Genomic DNA, 15,249 nt, shown 5'->3' with positions numbered 1-15,249 from the left:
TGTGGTTTGTTTTGCTGCTAAAAATCACTTCAAGTTGTGCCCATGTCTGAGCCAGAGATATTTGGGTATGGATGGAGGACAGCCACCCCTGTGTGCTCAGCTTTCCTCCCAGCAGCACCATGGGGCACCTCTTGTCCAAAATGAAAATATTCAATTTGATTTGTTTCTTCTGAGAAAGGGACTGTTCATGTGTTTGGAGCAGGAGTTTTGCACCCTCTTCACTCTTCATCAGAGCCATTCAAGAAGGCAGCCTGGGAGCTGCTGTCACCCTTCTGCTGCCGGAGCCCCAGGCTGATGTAGGGCTCTCCACTGCCTCTGCGGAGCCTCTGGAGACAGCTGTAGCACAGGAGCAATGAATCATTATTAGGAAAAACTGCTACCTAATGCCACTCACCAGAACCTGAATGGCTATTGATGGGGGATTGAGTTGTTTTCATTCTGAATAAAGTCTATTTGATGGGCATGGACTGAACTATCCATTCTGTAGCTTACACAGCACCCCTCAGAGCATCCCTTAAAGTGGGATAATCTTCTCATCCCCTTGGAAAAGCCAAACTGAAGGCTGGTAATGTCTTAGTTTTTGTACCTCAAAGAATTCAGTGACCTTCAACCACTTTGAAGTCCTTGTAAGGCAGAGGATGAAGTGTCAGGGGTCCTGGTAATGCTTTGATGTCTCTGTCAAACTAAAGTTTGACTTCAGCACTCATTGCAGAGGAAAATAAGCAGTGTGACTTCCAGGAGCACCTCTAGGGACTCAGTTGTTTGACTTCCCATTTACTGCCCATGCCTCTTGCTGACACTATTTTGCATTCTGTACACTCAACAAATACCGTGCCTTAAAACCTGCAGTAGTCTGGGGCTGCTTGTTCAGCTGTGATTTTGTACTGCAGGAAGGGCTGGGTTACACCTGTCTCACTACAGACACCCAGCCCTGCCTGCCTACCCCAGCCCTGTCCCAGCCCTGTCCCAGTCTCTGTCCCATCCCCTGTCCCAGCCTTGTCCCACCCTGTCCCAGCCCTGTCCCAGCCCTGTCCCAGCCCTCTCCCATCCCCTCTCCCAGCCCTGTCCCAGCCCTGTCCCAGCCATACCAGTAAGCAAGGCTGAAGTTCACAGCCAGGATGGCCACAGCAGCTGCCCAGTGCCAGAAGAAGCACATCGTGAGGAACATGATGTTGCTGTGGTCATTCTCATCCCACACGGGACCTCCCCATGGCTGGAACAGCACAACACCGATCTGGGTGGAACAAGAAGTTGGTGGAACAACTACATTGGGAAAAAAATTATAGAATCCCAGAATGCCAGAATTGTTTGGGTTGGAAGGGACCTTAAATAACCTGTGCCAGAGCCTCATCACCCTCACAGAGTTACCTTTATTCATGTGGTGACCGAGGAACTTGAGCCCTGACCAGGGTAGATGTTTTTGCTGAGAATGAAGTTCATCCTTGCAATGAGGGGCCACACAAAGTAAGTCTGTGCCCAAGATATCTCTTTTTTCGTTCAATATCCAGAACAATTGTCCCTCAACATTCCAAACTCCAAGCCGTCCTTTAAAAACTCCAGATTTTGTATTTTACAAGCTCAGCCCAGTTTCTTACCTCTGAACAAAGGCTGATTTGAGCAAGCGCAGCCTTGAAAAAGAGAAGGGAAAGGGTTTGGTTTTGGGGTGGTTATTTTGGTTGCTCTTTATTTTTGGTTGGTTGGTTGGTTGGTTGGTTGGTTGGTTGGTTGGTTTGGGTTTTTTTCTTTTTTTGTTTGTTTGGGGTTTTTTTTTTTGATAGCTTGGTTTTGAGAGCAATTATCTCCAACTGATTTCTTTGCTTTTCCAACTCCTACCAAAGTAAGCAGCTGGCTGTATTTTAACTTTCTTTTATAGCTGGTGGAGTTTGTATCTTTTCACTAAACCAGAGGGAGGGCTGTAGGGAGCATTAGACACATTAAGCAATTAGTACTTGGTTGTTAGGTACTGTAAAATGTTGCTCACTTGCTTTTTCTCTTCCCCCTGGAGAAGCAGGAAGCCAAAACAAACAGCTCTTGCAGCAGGAGCAGCCATCAGAGATGACCTGTGATAAGTAAATTTTCATTCTGCATTATGAGCTATTTATGAAGTGAGCCTGGCAAAATAATCCTTGGGAGATGTGTGTTTGATATGTGATGTATAACTTGTTGCCCTCTTTTCTCTTTGCTTCATTGCTCTGGGGAGGCAGAACGGACCTGCCAGAACCACGTTCCCTGGACGATGGTCAAGAGGGCTCGGAACATCTCCAGGACAATGTTGTCACGCAGGAAAACCTCCAGCAGGATGCTTCCAGCCCCAGCAAAGATGGCGATGAGCAGCAGGGAGTGGATGTGCTGATCCAGCATGGGGCGGTGAAGGACGTGGTAATAGAAGAGACAACCTGCAAAAACACGAGCCCTGCTTGGAGCAGCACTAACAACAGCAGCCACGGCCACTGAGCTGAGTAAATCACCTGCCTGGATGGCAAATTGAGACAGGCCATCATGGAAAGAGGGGACTCCACATAGCACCATCCCCTAGGCCTCCTGGCATCCCAGCATCCTGGGGGCAACCAGGGGCAGGAGGATCTGAACAATACAATGACCAAGGACAGGGTAGTTTTCTTCACACATTTGTCACCTCTTCAGATGACCCTTCCCTTCTAGCCAGGCTTCTGCTGTGTCTTTCCTTCTTATTGCTAAATTTCATAATTTTCTGGGAGCTGTAAATGATAGATTTCCTGGTCATACATGCCAAAATGTGCATGTGGAGTTGCCCCTGCTGCTGCTGCCTCAAAAACTGCTGTGATCAGGAAAGGAAAATTAACAGGAGCTGTGCCTTCATTAAGGAAGATTCTGTATAAACAAGACCTTCTTTTCCCATAGGAGAGTGTTGGAACTACATGATTCTTAAGCTTCCTTCCAAACCAAGTCTTTATATGATTCTATGATCCAAAAGGGGTCTGGAATCCTGGCTGGCAACTTGCAAGTCAGCCTGAGGACAGAATGATATTTGTGATGTGCTGAAGCTGAAATAAATCACTTCAAATTGCCACGTGCCATGCAAGGAGATGAGGCTAATGAAGCCTGCAGTGCAATTAATGGCTCTCAGGGGAACATGGGGCAGGGGAACAGCCTGTGGATGGCAGAGGAATGCAGAGTTCACCAGCCATTTATCATAACAAGGAACCTCATTCTGCTGCAGTAGCTTCAGAAATCCCAAACCAGAACCTGTCCATGACTGTATTTCTCATCTCATTCCATCCCAGCCTGCCATAATATATCCCCTACAATGTGTCCTATCTCCAGAGGCATCTGGAACCATATCTCAGTCGGGCAAATTTTAGCTCTTCTCTGACTTGGTGTCCAATATCCTTTCCCTTATTAAGCACCACTTCTACAAACCTTCAACAAACACAGCCATGGCCAACATGAGGCGATCCAGACCCTGTGGCACCAGCTGGGAGAAGAAGGTGAAGACATCTACCACCCCGGAGAGGCCGTAGAAGAGGTACATGGTGGTGTGCTGCCAGTTCATCAGCTTCACCCAGTCGTGCTTCTCCCCGCTGTACAGGTACAGGTGGGGACCGTCGGGGACAAACTGCTCCGCCAGCATCCCTGCAGGACACCAAGAGCATGCAGTTTCTGGGGCTTCATTTGCAATGGTTGAGACTGCTCCTTGCTGTTCTGAAGCAGGAACTGGTTGAGTTTGCATTAGGGAGAAAAATCAGGCCTGTGTTTAATGGCAGCTCAGCTTTGGGAAGCAGTATGAGAATTGCTTTCCCACATCAAACTATACCAGAGATCACGTCAACGTGGACGTCAAAGATGCATCCAGGCTGCCCAGGGGAGTGCTGGAATCACCATACTCGCAAGTATTCAAAAATATGTGAATAGGGTGCTCAGGTTCATGGTTTAATGGTGGATGTGGCAGTGGTTACTGGTTGGACTTAATGATCTAAGAAGTCTTTTCCAGCCTTAAAAATTCTCTGATCCTTCCACATCTGGACCAGTTTCTATGGAGTCAGGGCTCCTGTACAGTCATCAGTGCAGACTAGTTGAATACTGACATAGCAAGTGAAATATAACCCTTACCTGTTAGAGAAAAGAAGATTTTGATTCCCCCTTCAATGGCATCCACACGCTGGAAACAGTAAGCCCTGTGGGATTTTTTATTTACTTTCTGGCTGAGATACTGCAGTGGGTATTTCACAGACCACCAGAGTCCAAAGAGCAGGAAGAAGCTGCCTGGAAGCGCGTGACCCTTAAAATTTGCCATCCTGTCAACCTCTTCTGACTACAAGGCAAAGAAAAACAATGTAATTATTCAATTTACATAAGTTTTTTGGCATAACACTGGGAAAAAATAGGCTTTCCCTTTCGAGGAGGACTGGAGTGGGCTTGACCAAGCACATGGGAATAGGAAGGAGCACAGGGAACCCCTGGGACCTCTGTGAGGTCCTTGCCCCAAGATTAGGAAATGTCAAAAAAAGCCACAGTTGTTTCAAAAAAGCCCCAAATGTTCTGCAGTATCTGACACATCCCAGCCTGAACCTTTGATGCCAAGGATCTCTTTCAGCAGTAAGTCCTGCTTTTCTTGCTCTTCTGAAAGTATTAGCATAAGGATCTGCTGCTGACCAGGGCTTTTCAGGACCAGGTAGGAGAGATAATACAGAGGGAAAACAGGAATGTCTAGGAGTAAACAGCAGAGTGTTTCTTTAGCTTCATGAACAGCCACAGAAGTGGTGTGCTAAGTCCAAAATGTTTTAAATCTCTGGAATTATTTCAGGCCATGGAAGAGGTGAAAAAATCCTGCATGTATTCCACAAACCCAAGCACTTTGTTAAAAATATACCTTCAGAAATACCCCAAAAGCTGCTGGAAACAAAACACTGTGGGTTTGGGCAAACCAATCAAGTCGCTCCCTGCATCCTGACCTGCTGACACTCCTTCTTCCCTCTCCTGAGCATCCCTAAACCAGGACTTGCACCAAGCTGCTGGAGCCTCTGTGCCAGAGTGCACACACACATGGTTTGTGCACTCTGGTTTGCAGGATGCTGGGGGACCCATTTCCTGGGAGAATTACAGCAATTAAACCCAGCCAGCTCCTGTTTGCCCTTTGCTCAATTAGGTTGAGAAATGATCAGCTCTTTCATGTGGGCTCAACCACATGTTTGAGGGCTGCCTTGGTGTGAGGTAGTGTCAGACTGGGCAATTAGGAATGTTTTAATTGATAACAAGGCTGTGCTGCTGGTGCCCAGGACTTCCTTCTCTGTTTAGTAGCTTCTCTGTAACAATCCACACTTAACCGTGGGCAGAAACTGTCTCCCTTGTGGAATGAATGCTCTCCCTCCACATAGCAAATGTTGCATGGTTTGGTGCTGGATCTGACCTCCCCATCCCAGACATCCTGGTTATCCTGAAACTGCCTTCCCCAGCAGCATTTTGGGCTTCAGTCCCCACTTGCTGAAAATATAAACCAAAAATATTCTTATTCTGCTGTTGCACAAGGGATAATTTGTGTGTGGGGTGAAACATGAGTTGTTGCTGTCAGCCTTGGAGAAAGGGAGTTGTTTCTTTGGCTTCATTACTATCTAATTTCAGGTTGGTTTCTCCCAGGGACACCTTGTTTCATCTCTGGAAGTTCATGCCTGGTGCAGATACCATCTCCCAGAGGACTCTGTCCCCATGCAGGAAAATCCACAGGGTTAAAACTGATCTCCTAAATCCCTGCAACCAATCTGCTTGATCCAAGCTGGTTTAACCAAACAGCTAATCCAACAGGTCGAGCAAAGCAAACATTGGCTCCATGTGCACACATCACCCTGGTAGATGCAGCCACACAGGGCAGCACAGGGGGCTGATGTTCCTGCAGTGCCACCAGGCTGGTTTCCATCCTGTCCTCACCAAGCACCTCTGAGCTATCCCAGTGGGTTCATGAAGATGAATTTAGGGGGCATTTAATCCAAGAATGGAAAAGCTGTGCATGGAAAGGGCATAGTATGAGCTGGCAGCTTTGCAGGTCACTATTAGCAGTGCAGGGTTCTGCCTTATTTCATGACTTAAAAGGAAAGATTTATTGACAAAGGGTGCATTGGGTAATTAAACAGAAAATCAAACCAAGATGCTGTTTACCAGCAGGGCTAGCACAGTCCAGTGGGTTAATACAATCATTTCTGCAGTCCTTTGAAAGGGGAGACTGGGAAATGGGAGCATCCAACTGTTTCCTTGTGATTAAGGGAGCAGCATTCCCAAGTCATGGAGAGGCTGAAAAAATCTGTATTTTCTGGGTAAGTAGAGAATCTCATCATATACATGAAATGGGGGTAATTGCTTAAAAATGAAAGAGGGGAAATTTAGATCAGTAACAAGGAGGGATGGTGAAATATCAGGATAATAACTGGAAGCAGAACCAAACCCATCCCAGAATACCACAACAAGAAGGATTGCTACCATACCCTGTTGTATTAATGCTACAATTATAACACGACCATAGCAATATATACTCAAATATTTAACTGATGTAGCTCTTGCAGTTACATATTAAAGGCTCATATAATGTGGGGCCTGATGGTTTTCCAGATGAGATCAATGCAGTCAAACTGAGATCACCTGAAGGATACACCGATCAATCACAATTAAAAGATCAGCTAAGGGGGGTATGCACAGCCACCTTACAGTGCTTATGTGATCTGGGCTGAGCTCAGGGGGTCATGGGGACTCTTTTGTGGTTGGTGGTCTCCATTCCTGCCTTATAGCAGGGAGCACATGGCTTAGCTGGGACACGTGACCCACAAAACTATTTCGCCTGCTTCTCTTCCTCCTCTGAAAAACATGCAATGGGTAAGCACAGGGGAAAAACCAACCACAGTTATGTTGTGCCCTGAGGCAAACAGCTCTTGTTTATCCCTGTATCTCCAAAGGAAGTGAGACATGCTTACAATCAGCAGGGAAAAGAACAAGCTGAAGGTCCAGTGGGTGCTGGTCCACTCCAACAGGGTGGAGCCACCGTACCAGGGCATCCCTGCTGAATGTGACTTTGTCCCTTCCCTCATCACCCAGAAATGTTTGGCAACACCCCCGTGTCCTTGCTGGCTTGTCATTCATGCTCTTTGCCCCCTGTTGTGTTTATCATGGTGCCCTACACCGTGTCTGCTTAATGATTTACTGTTTCATCTGCTCTTATCACTTCCCAGAGGACCTGGTTTTCCTTGGTTTATAGCTAATGCACCCAACCACCAGGAGAGGCATCTGGAGGATGGTAAGGAGTCTGAGAGCCCGATTAGGCTTTCACCTCCTTCTTCTCACACTACTCTGGTAGCCACAAGCTCTCTCTTTTTAGCCACAGCCTGGGCCACTTTACTATTCCAAATATTCGGTTTCCTGAGGGATTTTTTTTTTGCTTTGGTTTGGTTTGGTTTTTTGGTTGTTTTTTTTTTTTTTTTTTTGTCCATTGATAGTGTATCAGTCAAGGCATCATTTCCATTTTCCCCAGCTAGGAAATCACAGTCTAAAGTTCACCAGTGGGCAGAGCTGACAGCCATCACCCCTACAATTAACTTTGCCCTTCAACCTGTGTGAATCAGGCAGTTCAGACACACCAGAGATGGTTTGCTCACTGTACCTGTCCTTGGCTCTCAGAGCATATGTGGGTGACAGGGACGGTCCCCAGGGAAAGGCTGACTCAGGGAAGAGGCCAAATGTCTTGACTTGTGGTGAAACCACCCAAGCTGAGCTCAGGTTGAGGTGAGGAATGCCACTGAGATGTGTATCTGGAAATAATAAAGCTAGCCTTCCGGAGGGGCTCTTGTGTTAAATCTGCAGCTGCAGGAGTGCATCAAATCCAGACCTACAGACTGACAGCAGCTGAGGTACTGTGCTCAAAAAACCATCCTCAGTCAGCCCCTTCCCTGTCCTGCATGTCCTCTGTGTGTCTCCCTGAATACATAACCCACTGCCCAAACCTAATGGGGATGGCAGTGAGTGAGCTATCTCTGACAAGGAGTGAGCCATCTCTGCCTCTGAGGACAGAGAGATGGCAGGACACACCCAAAAGGTATCAGGACAGGCATCACTGAGTGTGATAAGCTCTCCTGTACCCTGTGCTGCCTCACTCATTACCAGCACTGTCTTATTTGTCTGCACAGGCACTTACAATCATAGCAGCACTTCCATTAGCTCCCACAGGAGCTGAATCTCTAATGCATTAATGTCAGGCTAAAACCCCACTCTGAACCATTTCATCTCATTATTGTCGGGCTCTCTTTTCCCTCTGTGTCTGTCCGCACCAGGGAGTGTTACAGTGACACTGAACAATCATCTTCCTCATAGTGGTGAGCTCAGCTGCTGCTGGAAAAGCAGGAAAGCAACATTTCTGCCTCTAAAGGATCCTTAAGGCGTTTGGACTTAGGTTAAAAAATCATCATCATTGGACACTATGAGGCTCAATTGCCAGGAAGTGTCTGAAGGACCATCAGGTACTGCAGCGGCTGATGCAGTGGCTGCAGACAGAGAACACAAACTGAGATAATCCAACCTCCTGAAATGAGAAAGTTCAACATGAAAGTTCAAACAGAGATGAAAGCTTTACATTCAGGATGCTGGACTAGAGGTTCTATTTAATAGACACAATGGATCCATCTGGAAAGAGACACTGAGGGAGGGAGATAGAAAAATTGATGATGGAGAGGTTATACAGCTCTCTGCTTCCCCTTCCTTATGCTGTCTCCATTTGTCTCCTGTTTTATAAGCCCCTGGTTTGGATTCTCCACCCCTATTCTTGCTCTAAGCCCTGTCATCAGGGAAGCAGCAAGAAGCTACATCCCAGCAAAGAAAGCTGAGAAATAAAATAAATTAGTCAAGGCCTAATTACAGAGGCTCAGAACAGGCACTGTCATTCCTTTGTGACCTGCATTTCTTTATTTGTGATTTTAAGACAGTGAGGTCTGACTTTAAAAATTACCTGTTGGGAGGAATGCACTTTACCATCTCCAAAGCCATTTTTCTTTGCCTCTATGTGATGGTAAAGATATTAAAGTGCTTTCTAAAGGAGTGGATGCCATCTGTGCCCTGAGCTGCCTCCCTTGCTCCTTGATGTGTGATGGGACAGCCCTGACTCCAATAACCCCTCTCAGGTACCAACACAAAATAAGCTCAAAATAAGCTCAAACCCAGCATTATCACCATCAAAAATGCAACAAAAATCGGTATTTATAGAATCCTAGAATCACAGAACAGTTTAGGTTGTGGGGAGTTTCAAGATAATACAGTTCCACCCCCTGCCATGGGCAGGGGCACTTTCTACTAGCCAAGGTTGCTCCAAGTTCCATCCAACCTGGCCTTGAACTCTTCCAGGGCTGGGAGAGCCACAATTTTGCAGGACTCCACAACTTCTCTGGGCATTTTCCAAAGAGGAGATGAATGCTTGTCCTCAAATTGTTCCAATTGCCCCAGAATGTGACACTTTTAAGCACTGTGTTAAGCACTGTGTGTCTTCAACCTCCAAGGAAAACTATACAAGACAAAGGATAAAAACCATTTCCATTGCAATATATACCCAAAATACCCATAAAACACATAACCCTAAGCCTGCTAAGTTTTTCTGTGGGTACCCCAGAGCTGTGGTCCCCAAAATCCCCCTCCACAAGCACCTCGAGCCTTGGCTGTCACAACCAGTCCTGCCAAGGTGAAGGGTTGGTAATGTTTTAATGATAAGCTGGTAGGAAGAATGGAAAAAGGAAGGAAAAAACCTTTCTCTGCAGCACAGGTGGCCCTGCCCACAGCAAGGGAGATGGCATGCGATGAGCTTTAAGGTCCCTTCCAACCCAAACCATTCTGGACCTCTACAAATCCAAACTGTGAGGTTTTAGGCACTGGAAGTGACTTTTCTGGGCATTGCTGTGGGTAGAAGAGTTTTTGGTGGGGAGGGAGTTTTTGGTTCAGTGCACACAGCAGCAATTTCAGTTTGGCTGTGAGGCACAGGGTTTGCATTTAATTTGGCTGGGAGTGGAGCAGGGAGCCAGCAAGGGCTCCTTGCAGAGTGGCAAGGGGGTTTTGGGGCTCTGCTGGCCCCAGGCTGCCCTGCTCTCACCTCTGCCTGCTTTGGGGCCCCACGTATCGTGTTTATTTTTCAACTTCCTCCTTGGAAAAAGTTGCTGCGGGTTTGCTGGGCTGTCCCATCGGCTCCCAGCCCAGCAGGGACAGCAGCCAGTCCCCTGTGAGCCCCTGCACGGGGACCTCAGGGCAGGGCAACCCCCGGCGGGCTGAGAACACTTCAATCCCTCCCAAACTGGCTTTCCTAAGGGAAGCAGTGGTACACTCACCCTGATCCCTCTCTTCCCTCCTCATGGCATTAAACGGTCCATGAAGGGCAGGCAGGGGATCCAGGGGATCCCTTCCCATCCCACGGTGTGGAGTGACCCCCCCCTGCCCCTGGCAGCCCCTGGCAGCAGAGCCTTACCTGTCCTGGTGATCCTGGTGCTGCACCTGCTCCCAGGTGATCTGTGCTCCTCCCCTGCCCGTGGCACCCGCCTCGCCTGCCTCCTCCCTGCCTCCAAACCCCAGCTGGGAGGGAAAGGTGACCTGGGCACAGGAATACCCCACTCCTGGGCACACCAGGTGCTTTAATTTGCAGTTTTCTCCCACAAAGGCAATCCATGATTTGCTGAATTCTGGCTGTCTCAAGGCCTTTCTTCTCCAGATCTTAATTTTCTCAGATTTTGTATAATGATGACATTTCCTTCAGTCAGAGTTCCCCATTTCCCCCCTCATGCAGGATGGGATACAGGGGAGCTGTGTGGGGCATTACCCCCCCACCCCCACTCCCAGGTGCCTGCACCCCTCATCCCTAAAACACTACATTAATTATTAACTGGATTAACTCCTTCAAAGCACTTTATTTTCCATTTTCCATGCTTCCCAGGTTTGATGGATGCCTCTCCCAGGATACCCACTCCTAACCCATATTTCAACTCCAAATGCAATTTTCTGACCAAGCCTCCTATAAAGCTGAGTTTATCCTTAATAATACTTTCCACTTTCATCTCCAGTCCTGCAAGTGCTTTACAAATGTTAAGTAATTAACCCTCATGACACCCTTGGGAGGGAGAGAAGCGTTATTATGGCTATTTGTAAAGGAAGCTCTGACAGGGCCTTCTGTGCTCCAGCCCTGGGTTTTACTCACTTTTAGGGAGCAGTGCAGCTACTTACAGCATTGAGAGCAACTACACCTGCCACAGGGAATTTGTAGTAAGAAAGCTGGATTTTAATTGTTTTTAATATATCCACCCTGATTTATAAATGACTTGAGGTTTAGAAGAGCTGTCTGCCAACCCTTTTTCTTTTATTATTATACTACTATTTTGATTCATTGACATAAAATCTATTCCCTCTCCTTGTTCCACAGTGTTGTTTAAACAGATGAGTTCTTAAATAATAAATAATTATCAATTAATCCATCTTTCTCACCACCCAGAGAGATAAGTGCTGCTGGAAGGGAGGAAGCATCCCACAGTCATCCTCTCCTTTATCAGTGATGGGGTTGGATACCCAAACCCTCTCTGTTTTTCTGGTGGGAGAATTTAAATTTTTTAGAGACAAAAGCCAAGCTGCAGGTATTTTTTATCTCTTCATTAAATTGTTTCACAAATGTCCCAGGAGCCTGATGACATTTTGCGTCCCACAAACTCTGGAATAAATCAGAATTAATTGAGGGGTTTACACTCACCCTGCCTCAGGCACATAGAAGGATTTACTAGAAATTTACCAAATTTACCCAGAAAACTACCTCCAAAACTGAGGAATAAAGAGAAGGAAAACAACTCTTGAGATGGAGGGCCCGGGAAAAATGAAAAATTATTGCTACAAGTGGTTCAAGTTGCTACAAGTTCATGAAAAAACCCGAAGACATGTCCAAAAATACCAATGAAACCCAAAAAAATGCCACTGCGAAGTCTTAGTCATGAGTTATGAAGTTGCTGTAGCTGTTACATAAGACTGAATTTAGCTAAAAATGAAACTTTTAGTTAAATGTGATTCTGAAATGGGAGCCTGTTCCCACCCAAAGCTCTGCTGAGTCATGTTGGTGTTTCTTGGCTACCAGGAAATTTGCACCTTCAAATATTTGCAGAACAAAATGATGGGTGTGTAGGGGGGTGGATCTTACTCTAAGGAAACAAATAACCTCTCTGGGAGTATTTATTGTAGAAAAGACCCTCCCTGATCTGGGGTTATGCAGAACATCTCGTTTCCAAGTGTCCTGAGAAGACACACCAAAACCTGATGTCATCTCCACCTTATATCCATTCCTTCCTAGAGCTCAGCCACTCTTAAAACTTTCACAGTTCCTTAGACAGCCTTGAAACCACATGTAAAGGCTGTAAATTCTTCAGACATGTCCAGTTTAGGCTCTCTGTCCACAGGCACTGGGCTGCCACTGGAGGTGGGCATTCTGGCCAGCACAGCACATCCAGCCTAAAAAACCTGTCCTGATCAGCAACTTGTCTGAATCTTGCTTTCCCATGAAATCAGTCCTGAAAAAATTTCAGAATTCCTTTTTTAGGAATTTTTGAGGCCTCAAAAAAGCTCTTCTGTGTTCTGCTGATCTCTAATTTTCCACCTCCTGATGTCTATTTTCTCTCTGCTTATCTCACACAGAGCTGCAGCTCCTAAACATATCCACAGGAGATATGGCAGATATGGCACCCTGGTGTTCACCCTGATGTGAACATCTCTTCACATCAATACGCAAATGTAGGAATGACCAAGAAAACAGGAGTTTGCTTCTCTGGGAATCATCTCAGAATGCTGTCTGGTTAGACAGTACCTGCAGTCTCCATGGATGCAGCTTGGGTTGCAGGCAGGTGCATGCCGTGGAAGTGATGCTCAGAGAGAGCTCAGAACTAACAGCTCAGAGAAATGGGGCAAATGATGGAGTGTCAGAGCCAGGAAATTAGTTACTGCATTTTCCTGTGTTGGCAGAGTGGTCGGGGGAAAGAGTCATTTGCCATGTGGCCACATATCTGGAGAGAGGAGCTGCATAGGCTGCCTGCAGTTTTAAGAGGCAGGAAAATGCGAAAGCAAGCTGGCACACTGGCCACACACAGACATTTGTCTGGTCCCTTGCTGGAACAGTGATGTATTTTCCAATCAAAATGATGATGTCTTGTTTTCCTTCTCCTCCTCCTGCACCCACAAAGCTTGCCTGTGTAATGAAGGCAAAAGGTTTTGCACTTAGATGCTCCCATTTCTAAGTGAGCCACCTCCTGGTGGCACCTCCCTAAGCCCTCCTGGTACCCAGGGAATGATCCCTCACAGCATCCTCCCATCTCAGTTTTGTTTGTCACCTGAGTGCTCACCCATCGTGTGCAACCCAGAATTCCAGTGGTGCTGAAGTGCCTTGGAACAGGGGAAGGGGCAGAAACAGAGACCTGCAGCTGCTCCACAGTACCATCACCTAAATTTATTCCTCTTTTTGGGCCACTTCTGTCCACACATAGAGAAAGATGTGGAGTGTAAAGTGCCCTGGGAGATGACAAGGGACCCACCAGACTCTCCCCAAAATGTGACCTAATTCTTGCAAATGCTCTGTTCTCATGCAAAGAGGTTGAGGAAGGAGTTGGCCAGATGACAAAAGGAGGAGGTGAATAAATCCAATATGGCACAACTGCAGCTGTGGAGAGCAAGCAGCACCCGTGCACAGCCAGGAGGAAAAGGGGCAGAACGGGGCAGGAAAGGTGATGTAAGCAAAGATAACCCCAGAAATGTCTCTGTTACAGCCCTGTGATGGGAGCCCAGCTAGGTAAGAACAGGCGAGAATGAAATAAAAGCAGGGAGGGCTCAGCCCTGATGTGATTCCAACTGCATCAGTCCCAGCTGTATGCCAGAATTGAAGCATGCTTGGACATGGCAAAAGCATTAATAAGGGACAGAAAAGGGAATTTGTGTAGCCAGCTGAAAGAAGAGGATGAGAAAAGGCAGAGCATGAGAAAAGTGGCAACAGAGAGGGAGCTTCAGGGAGAGGTGGTGAAGGTTAAAGATGAAAACAACGGCACCTAAAAAGAAGCACAAAGTGGCCAACCTGTGGGAAATTTTAACAGGATAAAAAAATAACTCACAGCTGATGAGCAGTTAAAAAAAATAAATGGGAACACAAGGAAATGTGCCCTTAAAACATCTCAGATGGAGAGTGACCCATCCAGAAGAGGTGCCCTCAGGGCTGCTCCATCAACATTGTCCCTGGGAGCCAGACAAAATTAAATCTTCACATCCTGGGAGGTTTGATTTGGGGACTTTTGCCCTCCATCCAGCTGCCATTCAGCAATGATGGAGCAAGGGCACATCTCGGTGGCAGAGGGAGGAATATCACCTCCCCAGCCAGGCTTGGCCTTGCTACTTATACCCAGATCACCTAATAAAACAAGAGGAATTTGGGCAGAGGAATTCGTTCATCTTCAACATCTGGAGCTGGAAGAAATGTCTCTGAGTGCCAGTGAGATTACTGGGGATATAAAGCTGTGAGGAGCCAGAAGGTTCAGATGTGGTGGGTAATTTCATCTGAAAAGAGAGAAAATCAGTTCATCATTTTGACATGTTAACACCGAGCCCTTTGCTTTTGAAATTAGAATTGGGAAGTGTCATTCACACTGATATTTCATTGTTTTCTTTCTTGTAGTCATCATCTTTACAATCTTCTCCCCTCTTATCCTTCTCTCCAGCACTCCTGCTCCAACTATATTTCCCAAGTAAACATTTATCATTTCTGCTACATTTCATTTAATTTTCAATCTTAAAAGTTGAACCACCATAAAAAGATACCACGGAAAACTATACCTAGGGTCAGGGAAGAAAAGCAAGTTCAAACCCCAGCATTTATTGACCTTTAAGCAATGGAAACACGACTCTGATAGGGTGCAAACCAGCATCTCCCCCACTCTCTGCAGAAGCAACTTTGGATGTCAAAGCAATCTACCCTTCTCTGTAAATTCATCCCCACAGAGGAGGATGCTTTGGGAAGCAGTTGCTGAAGTTTTTGGGAGCAGCCTTCACACCCGAGAGCTGGCACTGGGGATTTGTATTGTTAAACGGCTGGAGAGAGGAGGGCACTGGGGCTGGAAGGGTTAATTGTGGATGGCGGGATGCGGGATGCCTCCCCAGCCTCGGGGACCAGACGCGTCCCGGATGTGCAGAACGGAGCCCCGGGGATGTTTGGGAACACTAGGTGGTGCTGAGGGCTCACGGAACGGATCCCGTTCTGTC

General features: G+C 46.8%; 1 protein-coding gene across 1 annotated transcript; it reads right to left on the bottom strand.

Annotated features, from left to right (window-relative positions):
* Positions 1 to 218: 218 nt before the first annotated feature.
* TMEM45B (transmembrane protein 45B) lies at positions 219 to 10,524 on the bottom strand. Its single transcript, XM_064732084.1, has 6 exons — positions 10,454 to 10,524; positions 4,090 to 4,291; positions 3,400 to 3,612; positions 2,212 to 2,396; positions 1,089 to 1,234; positions 219 to 336 (listed from the first exon to the last, which is right to left on the bottom strand). The coding sequence occupies exons 2-6, from the start codon at positions 4,271 to 4,273 to the stop codon at positions 219 to 221; spliced, it is 846 nt and encodes a 281-aa protein (XP_064588154.1). The 5' UTR covers positions 4,274 to 4,291; positions 10,454 to 10,524.
* Between the last annotated feature and the right edge of the window lie 4,725 nt (positions 10,525 to 15,249).

The sequence above is a fragment of the Zonotrichia leucophrys genome, chromosome 24 (genome assembly GCF_028769735.1).
Source record: "Zonotrichia leucophrys gambelii isolate GWCS_2022_RI chromosome 24, RI_Zleu_2.0, whole genome shotgun sequence".
NCBI lineage: Eukaryota > Metazoa > Chordata > Aves > Passeriformes > Passerellidae > Zonotrichia > Zonotrichia leucophrys.
This window is presented reverse-complemented; position numbering and strand designations above follow the sequence as displayed.

Coding starts and splice junctions, on each gene's coding strand:
- TMEM45B (XM_064732084.1), bottom strand. CDS start 4,273: ATGGCAAATTTTAAGGGTCACGCGCTTCCAGGCAGCTTCTTCCTGCTC. Junction 1,235..2,211: donor AGGGAACGTGGTTCTGGCAG/GTCCGTTCTGCC, acceptor TGTTCCACCCAG/ATCGGTGTTGTGCTGTTCCA. Junction 337..1,088: donor AACTTCAGCCTTGCTTACTG/GTATGGCTGGGA, acceptor CCTGTGCTACAG/CTGTCTCCAGAGGCTCCGCA.